The 19,269-nt window shown below is 33.8% G+C and overlaps 1 protein-coding gene and 1 non-coding gene across 5 annotated transcripts in view; one reads left to right on the forward strand and one right to left on the reverse strand.

The window, feature by feature from the left end:
- PALS2 (protein associated with LIN7 2, MAGUK p55 family member) overlaps window positions 1-19,269 on the reverse strand; it is a 125,105-nt gene that overhangs the window by 25,541 nt on the left and 80,295 nt on the right. For 2 of the 4 annotated variants that reach the window (XM_058296874.2, XM_058296872.2), the window contains exons 3-10: window positions 18,519-18,671; window positions 16,030-16,179; window positions 15,013-15,240; window positions 6,813-6,854; window positions 5,110-5,241; window positions 3,008-3,107; window positions 2,611-2,679; window positions 869-1,030 (exon numbers count right to left, since the gene is read on the reverse strand). In XM_058296874.2, the coding sequence (XP_058152857.1) occupies window positions 869-1,030; window positions 2,611-2,679; window positions 3,008-3,107; window positions 5,110-5,241; window positions 6,813-6,854; window positions 15,013-15,240; window positions 16,030-16,179; window positions 18,519-18,671 (1,036 nt within the window). The remainder of the gene's footprint in view (window positions 1-868; window positions 1,031-2,610; window positions 2,680-3,007; window positions 3,108-5,109; window positions 5,242-6,812; window positions 6,855-15,012; window positions 15,241-16,029; window positions 16,180-18,518; window positions 18,672-19,269) is intronic. The other 2 variants (XM_058296875.2, XM_058296876.2) reach the window with 2 other exon arrangements.
- LOC111764301 (small nucleolar RNA U13) lies at window positions 10,490-10,593 on the forward strand. Its single transcript, XR_002796949.2, has one exon. It is a non-coding gene; the product is annotated as a small nucleolar RNA U13 (small nucleolar RNA).

Consider the following 19,269-nt stretch of genomic DNA (forward strand, 5'->3'; position numbering starts at 1 on the left):
CCTAAAGAAATACTGTTATATGGGGTTAAAAGAGCTAGATCAGCAATAGAAGCATGGAAAATAGAGTCACAGAGGCAAGATTAGCTTGTTTCTTGCATGGTCCAGGGCAACTGGCATGTTATCCAGAAATTAAGGCACATATATTTCCAAAATAAATAAAGACAAATGTGTATCAGTCATAATAAGAAGTCAGTAATAGGATCTAACTCCTTTCTCTAAATTCATGCTTAACAAACTCCTGACATCGTTATTTAACATTTCATGAGAGTCTGGTTTACTTAATGGTTATACTTCTCATCAGTATTCTGTTTTATTTTATACACCAGTCTTTGTGACCTTAATTAATGCTGCCTGCACTGGAAGATGAATCACTCTTGATGTGCTATCAAAAATCAGGTATATGACCTTGCAGGATGGAGAGTTACACACTGGACCACATAAATTTGCAAAGGTATTATCACACTGGAAGTGTCTGAGGAACCAGCTTGCTTCCCCCTTTTCTTTATACTAAAACAAATGAAAAACCTAACTTTTCAGATATAGATCACTTGTATAAGGAAATACTAAAATGTCGATTTTTCCACAACCTTTAAGCACTTGCATTTAACTCTTAACATTTCTTTACTGAATAGTTCGGAGAAGCAATTGTCACCCAGCAGCAAACAGACAGGGCACTGTATTAAGCATTGTATCAAGACAGCTATAGAATTAGAGGTTTTAAGTATCTTGTGCTTGTTCACTTTTACTGCATAATCAAAAATTAGTTCGGAATAACAATAATAATAATAAAGTCTACTCCCTCCCCCCACAAAGATACTTTTTTCTGCCAACTAAAGAGCAAATACCAAAGAAAACACAGAAAACTTACATGGCACTGTGGTTCCAAATCTAGTGGGATTCAGTACTATGAACCTGTTTTTCAAGCTTCTTCGGCCCACACCCTGGGCTCCTATCAGTACTAATGTCTTTCTCTGAAAGGGGGGCATTTTGGCTACCTCTTCATATATCTGGATTTCATGACGATCAAACTCTAAATATAAAAGGAAATGAGAAAACATATTTAGCTATCCTTTATATGTATGAAAACCTCTGCTATTCTGTTCAGTAATGACCTAGTTGTCCTGATAGTCAAATATCACTCGAATTATAGCCGCTTAGGGGAACAGATGTAGTTTTACAAATTTGGAAAAGTACAATAAATTATTTCATATCTTGATATAAACACCTGTTTCTATCCATGAGCCCTCAAAAATGCATTTAATTAAGCCAGAAAAGTTCCTATGTTTTAGCTTTATCAAATATTCTATCCCAATAAAACTCCTTCATTATCAGGAAAAGAAAAAAAAAAAAAAGAAAATCTCTTTAGTATCAATTTGTTAGTAGAAATAATTTCATTACTATAAATAACCAAGTTACTGACTAGTTTATAAAATTTATTCAACTAAACAGTACACATCAAATATAGAGGGCAACAGTATACCTAGCGTGGGCTGCTTAAGTAAGTTTCATGAAATAAGTATGTCCTGCCAAAGATCTAAATGAATACTGTGCAGTGACTCTGCAAGTATTGGTTTGATTAATAAAGTGCATACAGACAACATATTGGCATTTAAATATTAAGATTCTGAAGTTTATTATAAAATAAAATGTTGGGTCCAAACTGTTTTCAGTAGAAACATGTTCAAAAAGCATAATCCTACTCAATAGGAAAATGACAAATTTTCTATTTTGCCTAAAGTTTAATGAATAGTAATGACCAAAGTGGATGTGGAATGTCATAATATATATTATGACTGCTATAAATCTCAGTCTGTACTAAATGACACTTCTTCCTTAGAAATGTTAACAACAGCAACTCTTTCTTTGCACAATTTCTCCATAGTGGATTAAATCAACATTGAGAATCTATTTCCCCATCCTATATAATTTTTTTGTAGTGTGATACTTAGTTTATTATCAGTATAGAAGCAGCTCTGAAATTAAGAAAGCACTTTACAAACTGTCAATTCCTTTGATTAAGGCTCCAGAGGCCTCTGAATTAAAGCCTTTTGATTCAAAGAGCTATATTTCACTCCTATTAGCCTTTACAATTAAGGAGAATAAATATGGCAGTTTCTATATTTATCTTTCACAAGACTAAAGGATTTAAGAAAGAATCTTATTAGCTCACACTAAAATTCATTTGGCTCAGCACTGTTTTTCCTAAAGTATCATGGACAATGTTATGGCAGAATACTGATTCCCTTAATCATAACTCTTTTAATATCATCACAGAGCCACTCTGTCTTTTGCAAAATGCGTATAAATTACTATTTCAAAGCTCTCTGAGAAAATAGTTTTAATTTAACATCCTCCATTACAAGCACAAATCCTAACTTATTTCTTTGTAAACTATACTCAAAAAATAAAGCACCCTGATAGTATAAAAATATATGTAAAATATCAGGATTACATTATATTGTACCATGTGTTCACAAGCCAGCCCCTTGCAATTGGGTACTACTCTGAATTACAATAATTTCAAATTATACATTTGGAGTTTCTGCTACACTAACAAGGACAATATAAGGCTAATTCACTTGGACTTCTCAAAAAGCATTTAAAACCTACCTGCATTTCTGGTTGTGAGATACATCATCTTTTTCTTTTTTTTGCTACTTAGGGTCCCACAAAAAGGTCCTGAAGGATGACAAGACAAATATAACTTAAACAGTACATGAGAATATGCTAAAATTGCCTTATTGTATTATAAAAGGGTGGGAAAATTTTCTTTCCAATGTTGCATCCTATGAAGCAGAAGTGGGCAGAGGTGAGTAGAGCCAATGAATTTTGGTATTATACCAGCAGGTGGCAGAAAGGGATCAAACAGTTTACTTTAGAGAGACAAAATATAAACCAGATAGGAAGGATTCATTCTACATATATTTTAAATAAATTCATTTGCTTATTCAGATGAATAAGGCAAAGAAAGGTGGCCACAAAGGACATATTGTGTGGAACTCATCACCTGAGTTGTCCCAGTCTCTTCTAACAAATGCCTTTCTCTTCTCTTCCAGGAACTGGCTTGGAATGAGACCAGCGCTTCCTCCCTCTTTTACATGGCTAGCCTAGAATCAAATTAATGAATCGTGTATTGCAGTGACCAAAACTTGAGACCATGTTCTAATAAAAGACAAGCAGTAGTCAGTGAAAGAAATCATATTTACTTTTAAAAACTGACCTTGAGATTAAACCCATGGCATTGTTAGTTGAGATAGTCAAACACTTTAGCACTGAGGAATCAACTGACATCTAAAATTCTTAATACCTGCCATTTCATGGTGAAATTTGGGGACTAAAGTACAAAAGTACATAGGCTTTTTACTAAAAAATTTTTTTATAATACTAACCTAGTCAAAGAATGGAAATATAGAAAAAGAAATAAATGCTATTCTATAGTAATATTTTATTTTAAATATATATATATTTTAAAAGATACTTAGTTTACATAAAATGTTATATAAAAATATGTAAGGGATCCCCCCCCATTTGCCCTATTCCCCCAGTAATATGTGTTAATAGGACATTTAATCTAGTGCTATGAATTAGTAGCTATGAAGCAGAATTCACTATTAACCTTAGCCTCCATTGCTGGTATTTCCGGAGGCCAAACCAATAAAAAGGAGGAAATATTAGGGAAGTAGAGTGAAGAACTTAATTGCTCTTCCTAGGAATCTAAATATCCTCAATATTTTGATGTAGAAATTAGCTAACTTAAAAAAGCTTTTATTAATAAAATAAATTACGAAGAAGCGATAATAATAATGGAGAACTGGCCACTTATCCCACAAAGTTACTGTCTTTATCCTTACACTAGCATAGGAAAATCTAGTATCAGTTTTAGCAATTATTATTCTGAAAAACAGAATTTAAGTATCAGACCACTGAAATACAGGAAGAGATTGAGACAATAGTGGTAGGAGTAGAAAAGAAAATAAGAGACAGAATTCACTAGTAAAGGAAAAAAGACAGAAATTGAAAGATTCAATAAAGAAAAAAGCCATAAAAAGCAGATTTTTTAAGATGAGGGTTCTAAGAATTTCATCAGAAATCTGCTAAAATCATGATTCTGTTTAAGTTATCCATTTCTTAGCTCTCTTACCACATGGTTTGCCTTTACATAACAATATTTTAATAAGGACATAAGAGGAATACTGTTCTTGTTCTACCATTCACGCCCCATTAGAAGTCAATATAATTAATTTGAGCTAATTTGAATTATCAGTAGCTCAGTTAATATTAGAGTTTAGCGCAGGCATCCTAAGCCCTCTTCCCTCACACCTTGTTCTTTAGTGAGACTTTCACATTGAAAGTCTATGATAGTTTAAGTGATTTCAGGCTTTCTGATTTGGCAGTTTCCCAAGGACTGGCTACTTTGATTGTTAGCTGATGTAAACAATTACGAAAACATTACTGTTACTAGAAATTTCTGCAAGCTGTATTGGGGGGGAAGGAAAAAGAACATCAACACACTGACCTTTTGGAAAATGGAGGGAAGGACAAAGCACAGTGATAATACATATACCTTTCCAAATACACAGATTTCAGTCCAAGACCACTGAATGAAACTGACAGCACAAACCTCAATTCTCAATAAACTAAGAAATTAATGGATGAATAGGTTTAAGGGCTTAAGAAATTGTGTATAACTAGCCATGAACATACACAGAGGGAGAGGAGAAAAAAGAAAGACAACTATATCCAGAGTAAAAGACTCATAGTTAAAACAAAAAAACAATAGTAAAGGTTAACCCCAAGTGAGTTCTCCTTGCCAAAAGCATATTTTACTGCCATCACCCATTAAATGGCAAAATCAATTGCTTTGATCCCTAAACTAATGGGATAGTACTGTAGGTTGCTTAATTCTACACTTATTAACAGCTATTCACAAATTCTCTTTCAATTTGGTCTTCTGTCCACAAAATAAGTAGCTATAAGGCAGGAGCTATTCACATGTGGAAAAAAATCTGTGATAAATGCTAATACCTTCTTTCTGAATATTCAGATGTTGACCAGATCTAAGACTGAAAACACAAAAGCAGTAGAGAAAGCTCTGAGATATATACTAACCTGCCACCAATTTGGATCTTCTCTGTTTACAATCTGAAGAATTTCTCCTTTTGAAAACTTCAATCCTGCTTCTTTACAGGGTATCAGGTTATCATTGTATGGATTATAGTCAAAATGACATTTTACAAATACCTAAAACACACAGCACAATTAAAAATATATAATTTGCCAATGGATTTTTTGGGAAATCTTTTTCAAATCTCTGTAATTTAATTGTAATTAACCAAGTATTTAGTAATTCAGCTAAGGAATTTAATGGGATCATTAAATTTTTTACAAATAAAAAATAAAAATCAAGTTATTAGAACCTTCGTGGAATAATTTGGTATCAAAAGAAAATAATAAACATTAATACCATGCTAAAATTTCATTTCTATTTTAACTTCTAATCCTAACCTAATAGTTTAATAATCATTCAGTTTCACCATTTTTCTACTTCCCCCCAATCTTTTCACATTATTTTTCCAACTAACACTGCATACTTTTTTTTTTAATTGGCTCCCCTGAGTTGGCTCCCTCATATGAGGGATACTTTTTATGCAAGGAAATACTACTTTCTAATTAATAACCTGAAATAATATACATTTGGCTTAAGGCATATATTTCAGATATACAGGAATGATGCTCTATAAGGGCCCCAAACCAAAACTAAACAATAAAAAGTTCATACTTAAGTCCGACCTGAAATATATTTGGAAATCTTAAAAAATCAGAAACCCAACTTTCATATCAGCTTTTAAATATACATACATATATATATATATATTTAATCACACAGATTTATATAGGCCAAAACTAGTGTGGAAGGTGCTTCTTTGGAATCCTCTTGCTCTGATTAAATGATCACTGCATTAAATTAATTCTAAGACAAATACTGAAAAAAGCTTGAGACTACTTTCCAATTTAAATTTATTTAACAATACGAATTTCTTTTAAACTTGTTTTATTGATTAAAAAAAATCAGTCACTCAGCACTGTTAGTTTTGATAGCCAATATTTGGAATATTTTGCTTATTCACTTTCATTTAAATTCTAACTGTTAAGCCATTTCAGTATATGATGGCAAGTTCAGACCAATTACATTCTTAACACAGATTTGTTTCATACATATTTATAGAAACAAATTTTCTTATAATGAATGCCTTTTCTATCAGCATTAATTAGGAGATAAACTCTGAAAAGCAGGAAAGCACATAATTAGTCAAAATAACAATGTGTTACTTTTCTATGTTTGGAATATATCTATAAATATAATCTAACTCAATATTCAAATAACATAAGTAGATACATTATATTAGCAAGACAGTGAATATAATGCGATTGATGCATTTTAAAATAATTTAAAAATAACTAAATTTGGGAACATGTAGCAAAAGTTCAGTTATTTACAATTAGACGATTTTGATAGAAAGCATTCAGAACATTTTCAATAAGTTTGGAAAGGCTAAAAATTAATGCTTAAAAAAATCAGTAAGCCAATAATTTTTTTTCCTAATTTACAATTATAGCACTATCTAAAAAGCAAGCATACAAACAATATTAAGGTTGCTAAAATGTGGTAATTGGCTAACTTGACAATGGCATGCAGCTCAATGTTTTGGCAATGGAAAAAAACGAAAATGATTAAGTTTAATCAAGGTAAATTTAGTTGGCTGATAAGACACAAAAAGAGTACCACAGAATGTCCTGGAATGACATCATACCTGACGGATGTGTGCTGGATGCCTCTCCATATTGCTGCAACTCTAAAAATATATTTTTTCAATTGCATAAATAAAGCTGGACTTTAAATTTATAATAAAGTAACAAAATATAAACAAACCACGAATTCATTTTATTACTGCACTCATTTGTTAAAGCAACCACCTAATTATTTGTCCAAAGGTTGTAATATCTGAAAATTATAAATGGCAGTACAGCAGAAAGTTAGAAGAGTATTTGAGATAAAGTGGATAGAAAGTATGGGTATGTGATAAAGCAGATAGAAAGGAAGCAAAAGTTATAAAAATACCTGGATACTCCTTACTTTTCAAGAAAGTTGCATTTAATGAATGTTAAGAGCATCCTGTCATCTAATCATGAATGCATTTATCATTCTTATTTGTGAGACAGAATATATTTTGTAACCATAAAGTTCAGACTTGGAAAGACAGTCCAAATTTCAAATATTTTCTCCCCTGATCCCATTAAATTGTTCTGAAAAATCCCAATATTGTAGAATACAAACCACAACCCCAAAATGGCTATTTGTTAAATATCTGTCAGACTAATGATTTGGCTCTTAGCTTCAAAAACATAATCAGGAGATCTATTTCAAGGTGAGACAAAATGTAGGCAAACATAATCTACAGAATTGTGTGGAAAGAGTATAAACTAAAATGTAAACTATAATCCATACTTAGTGGCAATGCTCTAGAATGTGTTCATCAATTGCAATAAATGTACCACACTAATAAGGGATGTTATTAATGTGGGAAAATGTGGGAGGTGTGGGAAGTGGGGCATATAGCAATTCCCTAAATATTTTTAATGTAACATTTATGTAATCTCAGTATCTTTTTTTTAAAAAAATTTGTAGACGAAGTCTATAAAACTTGTGCAAGATATTCAGAGATGATTTTGTCAAGTGTCATGTTTTCATATAGAGGTTAAAGAAATTGCTTATTTAATAATTATTAAAGTTGATTTAAAAGGAAATTATTTCTCTCAAAATGGACTTAAATATTAAATATTACTGTGATATTTTTATTTTAAAAACTGGTATATGCTTCTAGAACTATGATTTAGCATTGAAGTATGCAAACGGCCAAATGGCATTAGTAAATGCCATCAAATTTTCCTTAAAAGTATATGATGGGAAAGCAAGAAACAAAACAAAAACAACAACAAAGTAGATGGCAGGGAGTGGAGGTAACTTGGTTTCAGCGCCTGCTTTCGGCGTACAAGGTCCCGGGTTCAATCAACTTTTCTTAAATCTGTCACTAATTCAGTGGGTACTGAAGCAGACTATACCCATTGCTATTAATAAAATAGGAAAAAGACACATCAGCCTTTTAGCCTAGCAATCTGTGGAGCCACAAAATCATTTACAGTGTATTTTATTTTGCTCTATGTCTGTATTTCTCTTTCAGAAGTTTTTTGAAAGTAAAACTAATCAGCATACATGCCAGGATAATTTCAGAAAAGTTGTTATTCCCCATCTAAAAGAGACATACATATCTGTGCTTTTTGGTTTTCAATTGATAGCTTACTTTAAAATTAGAGAAAAAGATTTCTAGGAGGAATAATTTTTTTAATGTTTTTATCTACTAAATTAATTTTAGAACATTACTCCCATGCTCAAAAACTCAGACTCACCAGGTTTTACTTTGAACTTTGAAAATTTATGTGAAATATCAATGATCCCAACCTTTGAGGTAAACATTTTGACCTAAAATCATTAAAGGTTTGACTGGGTTTACTTTGATTATATTTTATTAGATTTTTAAACAAGTGTTTTACTAATAGGTTATAATCATTAACTGTTTCTTCATTATTAAGAAGTTACTGAACACTACCTACTAAATATTTCAATTTCCTATTCTTATCATTAAAGGTAAGAAACACCCAATAACCTAATGTAGATAGAACACACACAAAAAAGCACAAACAGCTTTTAAACAGAGGAGATGTGCAACCTTCGCTCAGAGTAGAAACATAAATAAAAAATGTATTATAACGTTTTCTACTTATCAGATTAACAGAAATCTAAATATGTGATAATATTTTATAAGTAGGACTATGGGCCAACAGGCTTTTTCCTAACAGGCTGGAAGGAGAATTGATTTGACCCCCTGGGAGGACAATTTGGCAACAGCTATCAAAATTACAAATGCAAAAGCCCTCTGACCTAGTTATCCACTTTGGGAGGATATATTCAACATTTATATTACTCAAACACATGCAAGTTGACTTATGCACAAGACTATTAACTACTGAATTATAACTAATAGCAAAAGACTGAAAGTAACCTAATTGTTTAATAGAGAACTAGTTAAACAAATCACGGTAAGACTATGTAATATAACACTATGTAGTTGTAAAAAACACAAAGTGATGGACACAAAATCATATCAAGAGGCAGTCTACGTACCACTAAGGAAAGATCAAGATACATGGTTAAATGAAAACATCAAGGTGCAGAATAGCATATATATTGCACAACCTTTTCATGAAAAAGGAGGTGGAAGGGGAATTAAAAAAATGTAATTTTATTTATTTGCATAGGCATAAAGAAAACTCTGGAAAGATATATAAACTAACAGCATGGATTTCTGGGTGGGGTTGTGAGGACTAGGTTGTTGGAAGACAGGATTTAGAAAGGAACCCCAACTGAATACATATTGACTTATTTATTTTACTTCTGAGCCATGGGAATGAATTACCTATTCAAAAATTAAATTTTCATGGTAAAAAAGTAAATATAAACTGTTTTCAACTCTTGACTATGATGAAGCAATTAGGACTCTCCAACCTGAAACAACTGAAAAACTGGACAACATACATGAAACAATGGTTTTCAAAACATTGGATATCAGGTGACAAGGACAGTGATTCCTAAAAAATGGAAATACCCAAGGTGAGCAGCACAATTGCCCTAATTAACTACAAAGAGAAAGTCTCCAGACCACAACTCAGGAAGGAGAACCTAGGCAGAGTTTGGAGGTTGGTCTCCAAGTTGTGGAGATGAGCTGGGAGACCAGGAGATCAAGGTGGCTACGGTGCACAGAACAAAACTCCCAGTGAGGAAAGAGCTGCACATAAAAAAGGCTTGAGAACTGCAAAGGGCTCCTTCCAGTCTTCAACTGAATACTGATTAGTGCATGGAGACTAGTTACAGAAACACCCCAAAGCATTACAGGGGACAGTATCAGGAAGTAGGGTTGAGAAGTCTCTTTTCAACAGGCAGAGTAGAAAAACCTTATAATTTATGAAGTTACTGGGGAGAATATTCAGAAGCGTCACACGCTAGACTAAATGCTGCTCTGATCCCACCTAATAAAGCTTTTTAAAAGCAAGATCTGAAAGGATCAAACTACTTCCAAGTAACGTAATGTATTCTAGAACAAAGCTCAAGAATATTTCTAAGAACATAGCACTCAACAAGGTAAAACATATAACGTCTGGCAGCCAATCAAAATGACCAGGTATACAAAGAAGCAGGAAAATATAACTCATAATAAGGATTAAAATCAATCAAGACTGACCCAGAAATAATAAATATGATAACATTTATAGACACTGTAGGGAATAAAAATTATTTAAAATTGTAGATATTGTAAGGACATTAAAAGTTATTTTTACTTTATATATTATGTCTACATGTTCAAGAAGCTAGAGGATGCCTTTGTGGTTTATAAGCATGATGACTGCATGTGTACGTATTTGTGTGAAATGTGCCTCCCTCAAACCTTGTTACGACGTTGGCACACTACCCATCTGATATGGAAAAAAAAAAAAAAGCTGGGGGAAGGGCTGGGCATTGTGGTGTTGGAAGCTGTCTGTACCCCAGAAAAACATGTTCTTAAACCTAATCCATTCCTATGGGTGTGAACCCATTATAAGTAGGACATTTTGATGAGGTTACTTCAGTTAAGGTATGACCCAACGCATTCAGAATGGGTCTTAAACTTATTACTTGAGTCCTTTATAACTGGAATGAAATTCAGATAGAGAGAGACAAAGCCAGAAGTTATAATCAAAGAAACCCTCAAGAGAACAGAATGGCCAGGAGACAATGCCATGTGACTCACCACATGACAAACTAAGGACTAAGGATTGCCAGCAGCCAGCCCCAGAAGGCCACAGTCTTTGGGGAGAAAGAATTGCCTTGATGATGCCTTGATTTGGACATTCACTTAGCCTCAAAACCATGAACAAATAAATTCCCATTATCTAAGCAGAAGCACTGCATTGTATTTGCTTGAGCAGCCTAGAAAACTAAAACAGGTATGCTAATAAGTAAAAACATGGAAGATGTAAAAAAAAGACCCAAACTAAACTTAGATGAAAATCAAAACGTCTGAGACAAAAAATACACCAGATGGGATTAATAAAGAGATTAGACAATGCAGAACAAAGACTAATAAACTTGAAAATATAGCAATAGAAACAATCTAACATAAAAAAGAGAGAAAACGGACTGAAATCAATTAATAGAGCACCAGCAAGCTATGGGTCTTCAAGGGGCCTAATAATTGGAGTTGCTGAAGGACAGGAGAAAAGGAGAAAGAGAAAAATATTTGAAGAGCAATGTCAAAAATTTTCCAAATATGATGAAAACTACAAATGCACAGATCCAAATGCTCAATGAATCCTAAACCCAAGAAATATGAATAAGCTATGTACAGCAGAAGAAGCACAGAGAGACTGAGAAGTGAAGAATTTTGTCTGTTTCTTGTTTTGTATTATCATTATTGAAATAATGAAAATACTCTGGAGTGATGAATGCACAACTATGTGATTATACAAAATACCACTGTACACTTTGAATGAATTATATGCTTTATTAATATGTATCAATAAAATTGATTTGTTTAAAAAAATGAAACCAACACATATCATAATAAAATGACTTAAAATCAGTAATAAAAAGAAAATCAAAATTCATCAAAATTCTGAGCAAAATCGCCCTCCTTCCCAATAGCAAGTGATGCTTTTTCCATGCACCTTCTGACAGCGTCCTTTGAGTAGGCAGACACCAAGATGCTTTAAGATCCTGGGTGGCATTTCCATCAGCTTTGTCTCAGAATGGCTGGTAACAGTAAAAATGTTTGCTGCCCAAGATGCTGGAACATTAGGAATTTTAAAGTAGATCACCGTTCTTGGATTTGCAAAGATATTTACCCCTTTAATACTGGAGATACTATTTCTTCTTAGTTTTTTTTTTAAAGAAACACTGAATATTTTTATCATTTGTTATTTCACCTCTTTATCATTTAAGGGTAGTTCCTTTTTATCAATGCACAATTGTGTCTGAAGTTTGTTAAGTTTTTCTTGGTTTATAATACTAGAAACGGGGCTGAATGGAGGAATGGGATTGGCACTCAAGAGGTCTCTGGCAGACCAGTTGGGATTCCAGCTTCTGATTCTAAAGAGAATACTTCTAACATTCAACTGTGCAGGTTTGTTCTAGGTTTTTTATTAATAAGATTAGTACAGTTCCCTTCTATTCCTAATTTACTAATATTTTTAAAAAGTCATGAATAGGTGTTGAATTATATCAAATTCTCTTTCTGTACGTACTGAAGTTTTTCTTTTCTAATCTCAATGTAATTAGTTACATATATGAATTTTCTAATATGAAATCATCCTTGCATACCTGATATAAAACCAACTCGGCCATTGTGTATTATTTTTTTTATACACTGCTAAATTTGATTTGCACTGTTTAGAATTTTTACATGCATATTCTTGAATGAAGTGGGCCTGTAATTTTCTTTCCTTATAATGTTTTTTGGTCATGCTAGCCTTGGAAGAATGAATAAGGGAGAATGCCCATCAGTTTGGTTTTAATAAACAAATGGAATTATGAGCAGCTTTTGGGAACCCAACCTATAAATAAATTGAAGAACTACAGAATTGGCTCTAACTTCTAATTTACCACATTTTCCAAATTAAAAAATATAGATCTTTAGGTCCCAGAAAAATTTTCGGTTTTTAGCAAGCAGCTCGAATAATTCTGATAAAGATGATTTGTTGACCATATTTTGAAAACCACCTATTAGAGCTCCTGGTTTCCATCTGCTCTCAAGGCTATATAGAGGATAAGTTGAAACTGATCTCCATTTTACTACCTAGTGGAGCTTCTAGTAGGATGGCTGATGCTAAAAATCTCTTCCTTCCCCACAGAGTAGGATACCGTAGTATGTAGGATAGCCCTGGCTTATGCCTATAATATCAGCATAATTAGTAATAGTTCTCCCTTTTGCTCTCAAAAATGTTCCAATTTGGGTATGTCTTAGCCCTCTATTGGAAACCTTCATATAATAGTTTCCTCTTTTTTATGGTAGGATAGGCCTGAGACTTCCTGAGGCTTGGATGACCTCTCCTTTCCTACCTTAATCCTCTCCCCTCAGCTTTACAGGCTAAGTGAAAACCAGATTTTGACAAAGAATGGAAAGGGGGGGAAATTATATTACAGGGTTTAAACCAGAGTTAAATACAGCATTATAGTATTGGTATATTGCATTATACTATTCAGACAAGTTCACTAGGTACAGAAATCTACATAGGAATTTGGGCCAAACCCCTAGCTAGTAATATTACAAAAATTTAGTTGGTGAGCTGGTAAGAATTCTGGAGTTTAGACTATGGGAGAAAAAAATCTTCCTATCACCACTAACACATAATAATAAAAAATAAATCCTAGATTCTAGCCTTCCAATCTACTCAGGCCCAAGACAGGCCTCACCAATGGAAATGTACCCACTGAAAAACAGAGGTAGTCTGAGAGGTACTAGTACTATAAGGCATAATACATTTTTACCACCATTTCTTTCACAGGTCTTTTTCCTTGATGACAAGGTCTTTGCCTTCATTTTAAGTAAAGTTCTATAAGCCCATTTATTTTCAGAAGTCCAAATCACATGCTAAAATTCATGGCTAAAGATTCTAACCTATCTTTCAAAGAACAGAATAAAACAGGTATTCAAGAAATATTTCAAAGAATCGTACTGAAATATAACAAACAGTCTTTTAAATTATATTAACAATATGCAAATAAGCTACACTTGCAGTATCTTGTGTAAGAAGACCTATTTCATTCTCAAATCAAACAATAAATTTCTGGAATAAACATGAACATTAAAAGCATCCATCTAAAAAACTGGCAGATATTTCTTATTTCTACATTGTGTATGCTTAAAAACTTTCTCCTCAGCAACAATACTCCTACCATAATTGTAATTTCTTCCACTGCAGTTGCTTTATTACCTTTTCTTTCTTGACAATCCCAATAGACCATCACTACCTCCCACCACCACAGCCACTTGCTGAGCACTTACTATGCGCCAAGCACTGTAAGGGGTATTTTACGTGAATTAACTTTTTTAATCCTCATGACAACCTTCTAAGGAAAGAACTATTATATCTAAACATGCAGATGAGAAAAATGAAGCACAGAGAAAGTAAGTAAATTGCCCAGATAAAAAAAGCTAGTAAGTGGTAATATAGGTATTTAAATTCAAGCTGTCTTCTTAACCGTTCACTAGAAATGTCTTTTACATATCACCTTATACCTTTAAAAGTCTGCTACAAGGTTAAATTGTCCCATCTTGCTTCTTTCTGAAACGCAGTCAATATAATGAGGCTAGAGAAGCACTGCTTTGATTAAAACGTTCTTTCTTTTCAGTCATCTATTTCACTTACAAATTAAATTACAAAATACAGACCAAAATTGTGCAAACCAGCTGATGAGATCCTTTTCAACCTGGACCCATCCTCCCTTTCTGGCCTCATAGTCCATGAAATGTACACTAAGCTAGAGATGATCTGGATGACATTCTTGTCCTCTCATATTTTGAAACCGGAACATAACTGGATTCAAAATGTTTACTAAATTAATGATTAGAAGGCTTGGTTGTTTTGTGGGTTTTTTTTTGCTACGTAGCTGTAGATGTTACTGTAATGCCAGGATTCATTGTTTTTCACAAAGAAATTTTCATACCGCTTCCTTTATAATAGTAAGGTAGTGTTAACTGTTTAAAAAATTCAAAAATTCACTGATGACAAAGTAAGCCAATACAGAACATTTAAATCAGATACCTCTTACCCTTTTCTTTAGGAAAAAAACAGCAACTGGTGGTTTATATCCAACAGAGTAACTAAAGTATTCTTAACATTACCAAAAACGTTATTACCAACCTGTTGAGGAGTAATGGTATCTCTATAACTTGGTAAAATTTTTAGGGTGACACTTCCACTAATGTTTTTCAGTAACTCCTGTAACTCCTTGGGATTGTTTCCAACCTCATGGCCATTGACTTCTTTAATGATATCTCCCACATGAAGGAGACCTTGTCGATCTATCATTCCTCCATGAAGGATTCGGGCAATTACCAGATCATTATTTTCTACCCTAAATGTTACACCCTAAAGAAAATAAAGAACAGCATTATAATTTATTTTAGGTTATTAGGAGGAAATACTTAAAAAAAAGTGAATATACATAAAAGGAGAAATCTAAAAGCAGGTGAGTGAATCATTCCTGTTTCCCAAGTTCTTTCCTGTCTCAATGCTTCAATCCCACTCAACTACGACAACAGTGACAACATATACTACCCCATAGAAAAATGATGTCCATGGTAAGGTTAACTTTAAAAATGAAATATACACTAGCAGCATCTAGGCTACATTCCAGAGAATAAAAGAAAGCTCAAGGGAGCAAGAACAGGTATTTGTGCATTCTGGGCTTGCTCTTGGCTTTTCTTCAATTCCACTTCACTATTCTTATAATCAGGTTCCAGAAATAGTAGTTTCAGCAGGAAATAATAAACCTCACTACTTATAGAGCTCTCTCATGGTTTCAAGTTTCAGTAACAACTTTTCTCCATGTTATGATGCTGTCATTAGCAAGCAACCTGAATTCATTTCTTCAAAGGATAGAAAGAAATGGAATCATTATCTGATCTTCTAAACGTTTCCCTACCAACTGGCATACTTCTTCTGGCTTCTCTTCAGTTTAATTTTTAATTTTGGTTTAATTTTGTATACTAAATCAAGTTTAGAGCACATAATCTGTGTATTTAGACATCAACCAAAGAAGATTGATAAAATAAACATGAATAGTTTTCATAATAATACAAAATATCAAAAAGAAGAAAATGAGACAGTGATTGGGCTACAAACATGTTGTTAATAGGCTCTGATTTATCTACTCACCAGTGGCTCCCCAGCTCTTTTGTGAATACCAAGAATACGAATAGCATCTACTGGTAGTAATTGATTATTGATAGAATTATTAATTTCTGGGCTTGACGGAGGTGAATCATAGCACTTTGATGCCACAATATCATGGGCCTCCAAGAGTGACTATAAAGAGTCAAAACAGCTGTGGTTATTCACTATTGATGGGATATAGTACATACCAGACATAACTTGTCAGTTCATTATCCCAATGGAGTACTAAAATTTTCCAAGGCACACATTATTAAATTCCCAAATATGAATTAAATAAAATGTAACAAAATATTGACTTAATTGGTAATTTCTGGTCACTTCTTGAAAATATGTATAGGAGACTAGAGAAAAAAAATACAAAAAAGAAAGAAAAACCACCACAAATCAGAATACAAGAAATGCTCCTTGTAAATGCAGGAAGTTACTGGAAGCTCTACCTGGTTGTTTAGCTTTTCACCCTATACTCTCATCTTGGGGCAATATTTCCACTCTCATGTCTAGAACCACTGTGTACACATTAACTCTAAATTAAAAACCGCCATTTCCAGAACTCTCATAAGCTTCAGGTTCATATACTTAAAATCTGCCTATAACAGCCAAAGTCACCACAATTTGAGAAATCAAAAAGAAAAAGGACTGGGGGAGTGGATGTGGCTCAAGCAGTTGAGTGCCTGCCTCCAACATGGGAAGTCCCAGGTTCAGTTCCCGTTCCCGTTCCCGGCGCCTCCCCAAAACAAAGACAAACAATAAGCAATCACATTTAAAAAACAACTCAGGGAAGGCAATGTGGCTCAGTGGTTGAGCACTGGCTTCACAATTAATGAGGTCCTGGGTTCAATCTCAGGCCCCTAAAAATAAAAATAACCTAAAAATGAAAACAAAATGATCTCAAATTAGTAAAAAAAAAAAAGTATATTTGTGCATAGAAAAAATTTGGAAAAATATAAGCTAAAATATTACAGTAGCCATCTGGGTAGTAAAATTACAATGCTTTGGTTTTATATTTTTGCTTGTTTGGATTGTCTAATTTTATAAATTTACTAAGTTATATAGAATGTATATATTAATAAATTAAAAATTTCCTCTATTTCTGGTATGTTTTTTTAATATAAGTTCTACCCAGATGCTTCAGAGGCATCCCAGTTACCACAAAATTAATGTGTCCAGAACAGTTTCTCCTGAGGAGTTCCCTGTCTCAGTAAATGCCCATCACTCATTTATGTCAGAACACTTTATCTTACCAACTTTCCACATCCCTCTTCTATATCAGTCATATGTAAGCAGTCACCAAGTCCTGTTGATTCTACTGCTTAAAACATGGAAATCCTCCAATTTCCTCTATCTCTACTGCACATAATTTCTTGCCTTAGAAATAACCATCTTGTGCCACAAATCTGACCTCTCCCTGGTTAACACCCACACACCTCCCTAGGGTTTCCCACTGACCTCAGGAAAAAGTCCAAATACCTTAGTATGACTTATAAGGCCTCATTCAACTGGTCCCTGAATAATGTCTCTGACATGTGTCCATGTTTTATACTTAAGACAATAATTTACATATGCTCCATCTCTCTATAAATCTTCATATTTTGCAATAACATTGTTGGAGGTCATATAAAGTCTTCGGCTGAGAGAGCAAAAGGGTGCTACCGTTTGATTTTCAATATTAAGATTTGCAGTGGAAAAGTAGGTGATATATTATTCTTCTATCTCAGCACCATCTGTTGAATAGGACATTTAGTCTCACTAAAATGTAGTATCTCTGTCATAAACTGAGTTTCCGTATAGGTGTGGATCTATTTCTGGGCTATCTATTCTGTTCAAATAGTCTATTTTTCCAACACTGCCCCAATATCACACATTTTAAATTATTATAGGTTTGTAGGAAATTTTTTCCTGTCTTTGTATTTTGAAACTGATTTTTCTTTGTTAAACTGATTAACTCTTCACCAATATAGGCCAAATGCTTAAATCACACTTATTTTTGTGTCTGTAGAGAGTCTGGTATGTGTCTATCCAAAGCTCTCTTTTGTTCCAAGGTCACTGACTGCACCCCAGCAGCAATACTTGAAGATGTATATAACAAGTCATAAGGTGAGGCCAGGAAACTGAGTGGTAATGGGGAAGAAAAAAATCCATTCTCACAATGAGAAAAGCATCTCTAGCATGTGGTTTGATGGTAAATCAGGGGATTTTTTTTTTTTAATTACACAAAGGAAAATCCATTCTGAAGTATTTCTCTGAAAGACACAGTACATGTATGTCACATGTATAGTTATGTATGCCTGTTAAGGTATCTTTGGCATATCAGGATATTAAAATACCTAAGGTGGAATCTACATATTTTAAAACATGGCCCTAAATAATCCTAAAAAAAAAAAAAATCACCTTAAATTGGAACTAACTAGTAAAGGAGAATATTTGGGGAATAATGGGAGCTGGGAAGAAGAGTGATGATAGGGAAAGTTTACCTGGAAGTGAGGCTCTTTGAGTATACCCACCAGTTCTGCCACATTTTCATCCACATTTATTAGAGGAGTGATATCTTCAAGAATTTCATTGACTAATTCCAAGTTATTGTCGCTAACAGCTTCTAGTTTTGAATCTTCTAGCCTTTCATGAGCCTGAAAAGACAAGTGTGTTAAAGTAATAACACTATATAGTTTCACTCCATACTGTGGTTTTTCTTCTTAATTTACTTCTTTATAAAAATACTTCTTGGAGGTGGCGGACTTGGCCCAGTGGTTAGGGCGTCTGTCTACCACATGGGAGGTCCGCGGTTCAAACCCCGGGCCTCCTTGACCCGTGTGGAGCTGGCCCATGCGCAGTGCTGATGCGCACAGGGAGTGCCCTGCCACGCAGGGGTGTCCCCCGTTTAGGGGAGCCCCACGCGCAAGGAGTGCACCCCGTAAGGAGAGACGCCCAGCACGAAAGTAAGTGTAGCCTGCCCAGGAATGGCGCCGCACACACGGAGAGCTGACACAACAAGATGATGCAACAGAAAGAAACACAGATTCCCGAGCCGCTGACCACAACAGAAGCAGACAAAGAACACGCAGCAAATGGACACAGAGAACAGACAACTTGGGTGGGGGGGGAGAAATAAATAAATAAATAAATAAATCTTAAAAAAAAAAAAACTTCTTGGAGATGTGATTCATTGAAACCAAATTAATTTTTTTATCAGAAGCAATATATAGATATTACAGTAAAAGAAGTATG

The sequence above is a fragment of the Dasypus novemcinctus genome, chromosome 5 (genome assembly GCF_030445035.2).
Source record: "Dasypus novemcinctus isolate mDasNov1 chromosome 5, mDasNov1.1.hap2, whole genome shotgun sequence".
NCBI classification, from domain to species: Eukaryota; Metazoa; Chordata; class Mammalia; order Cingulata; family Dasypodidae; genus Dasypus; species Dasypus novemcinctus.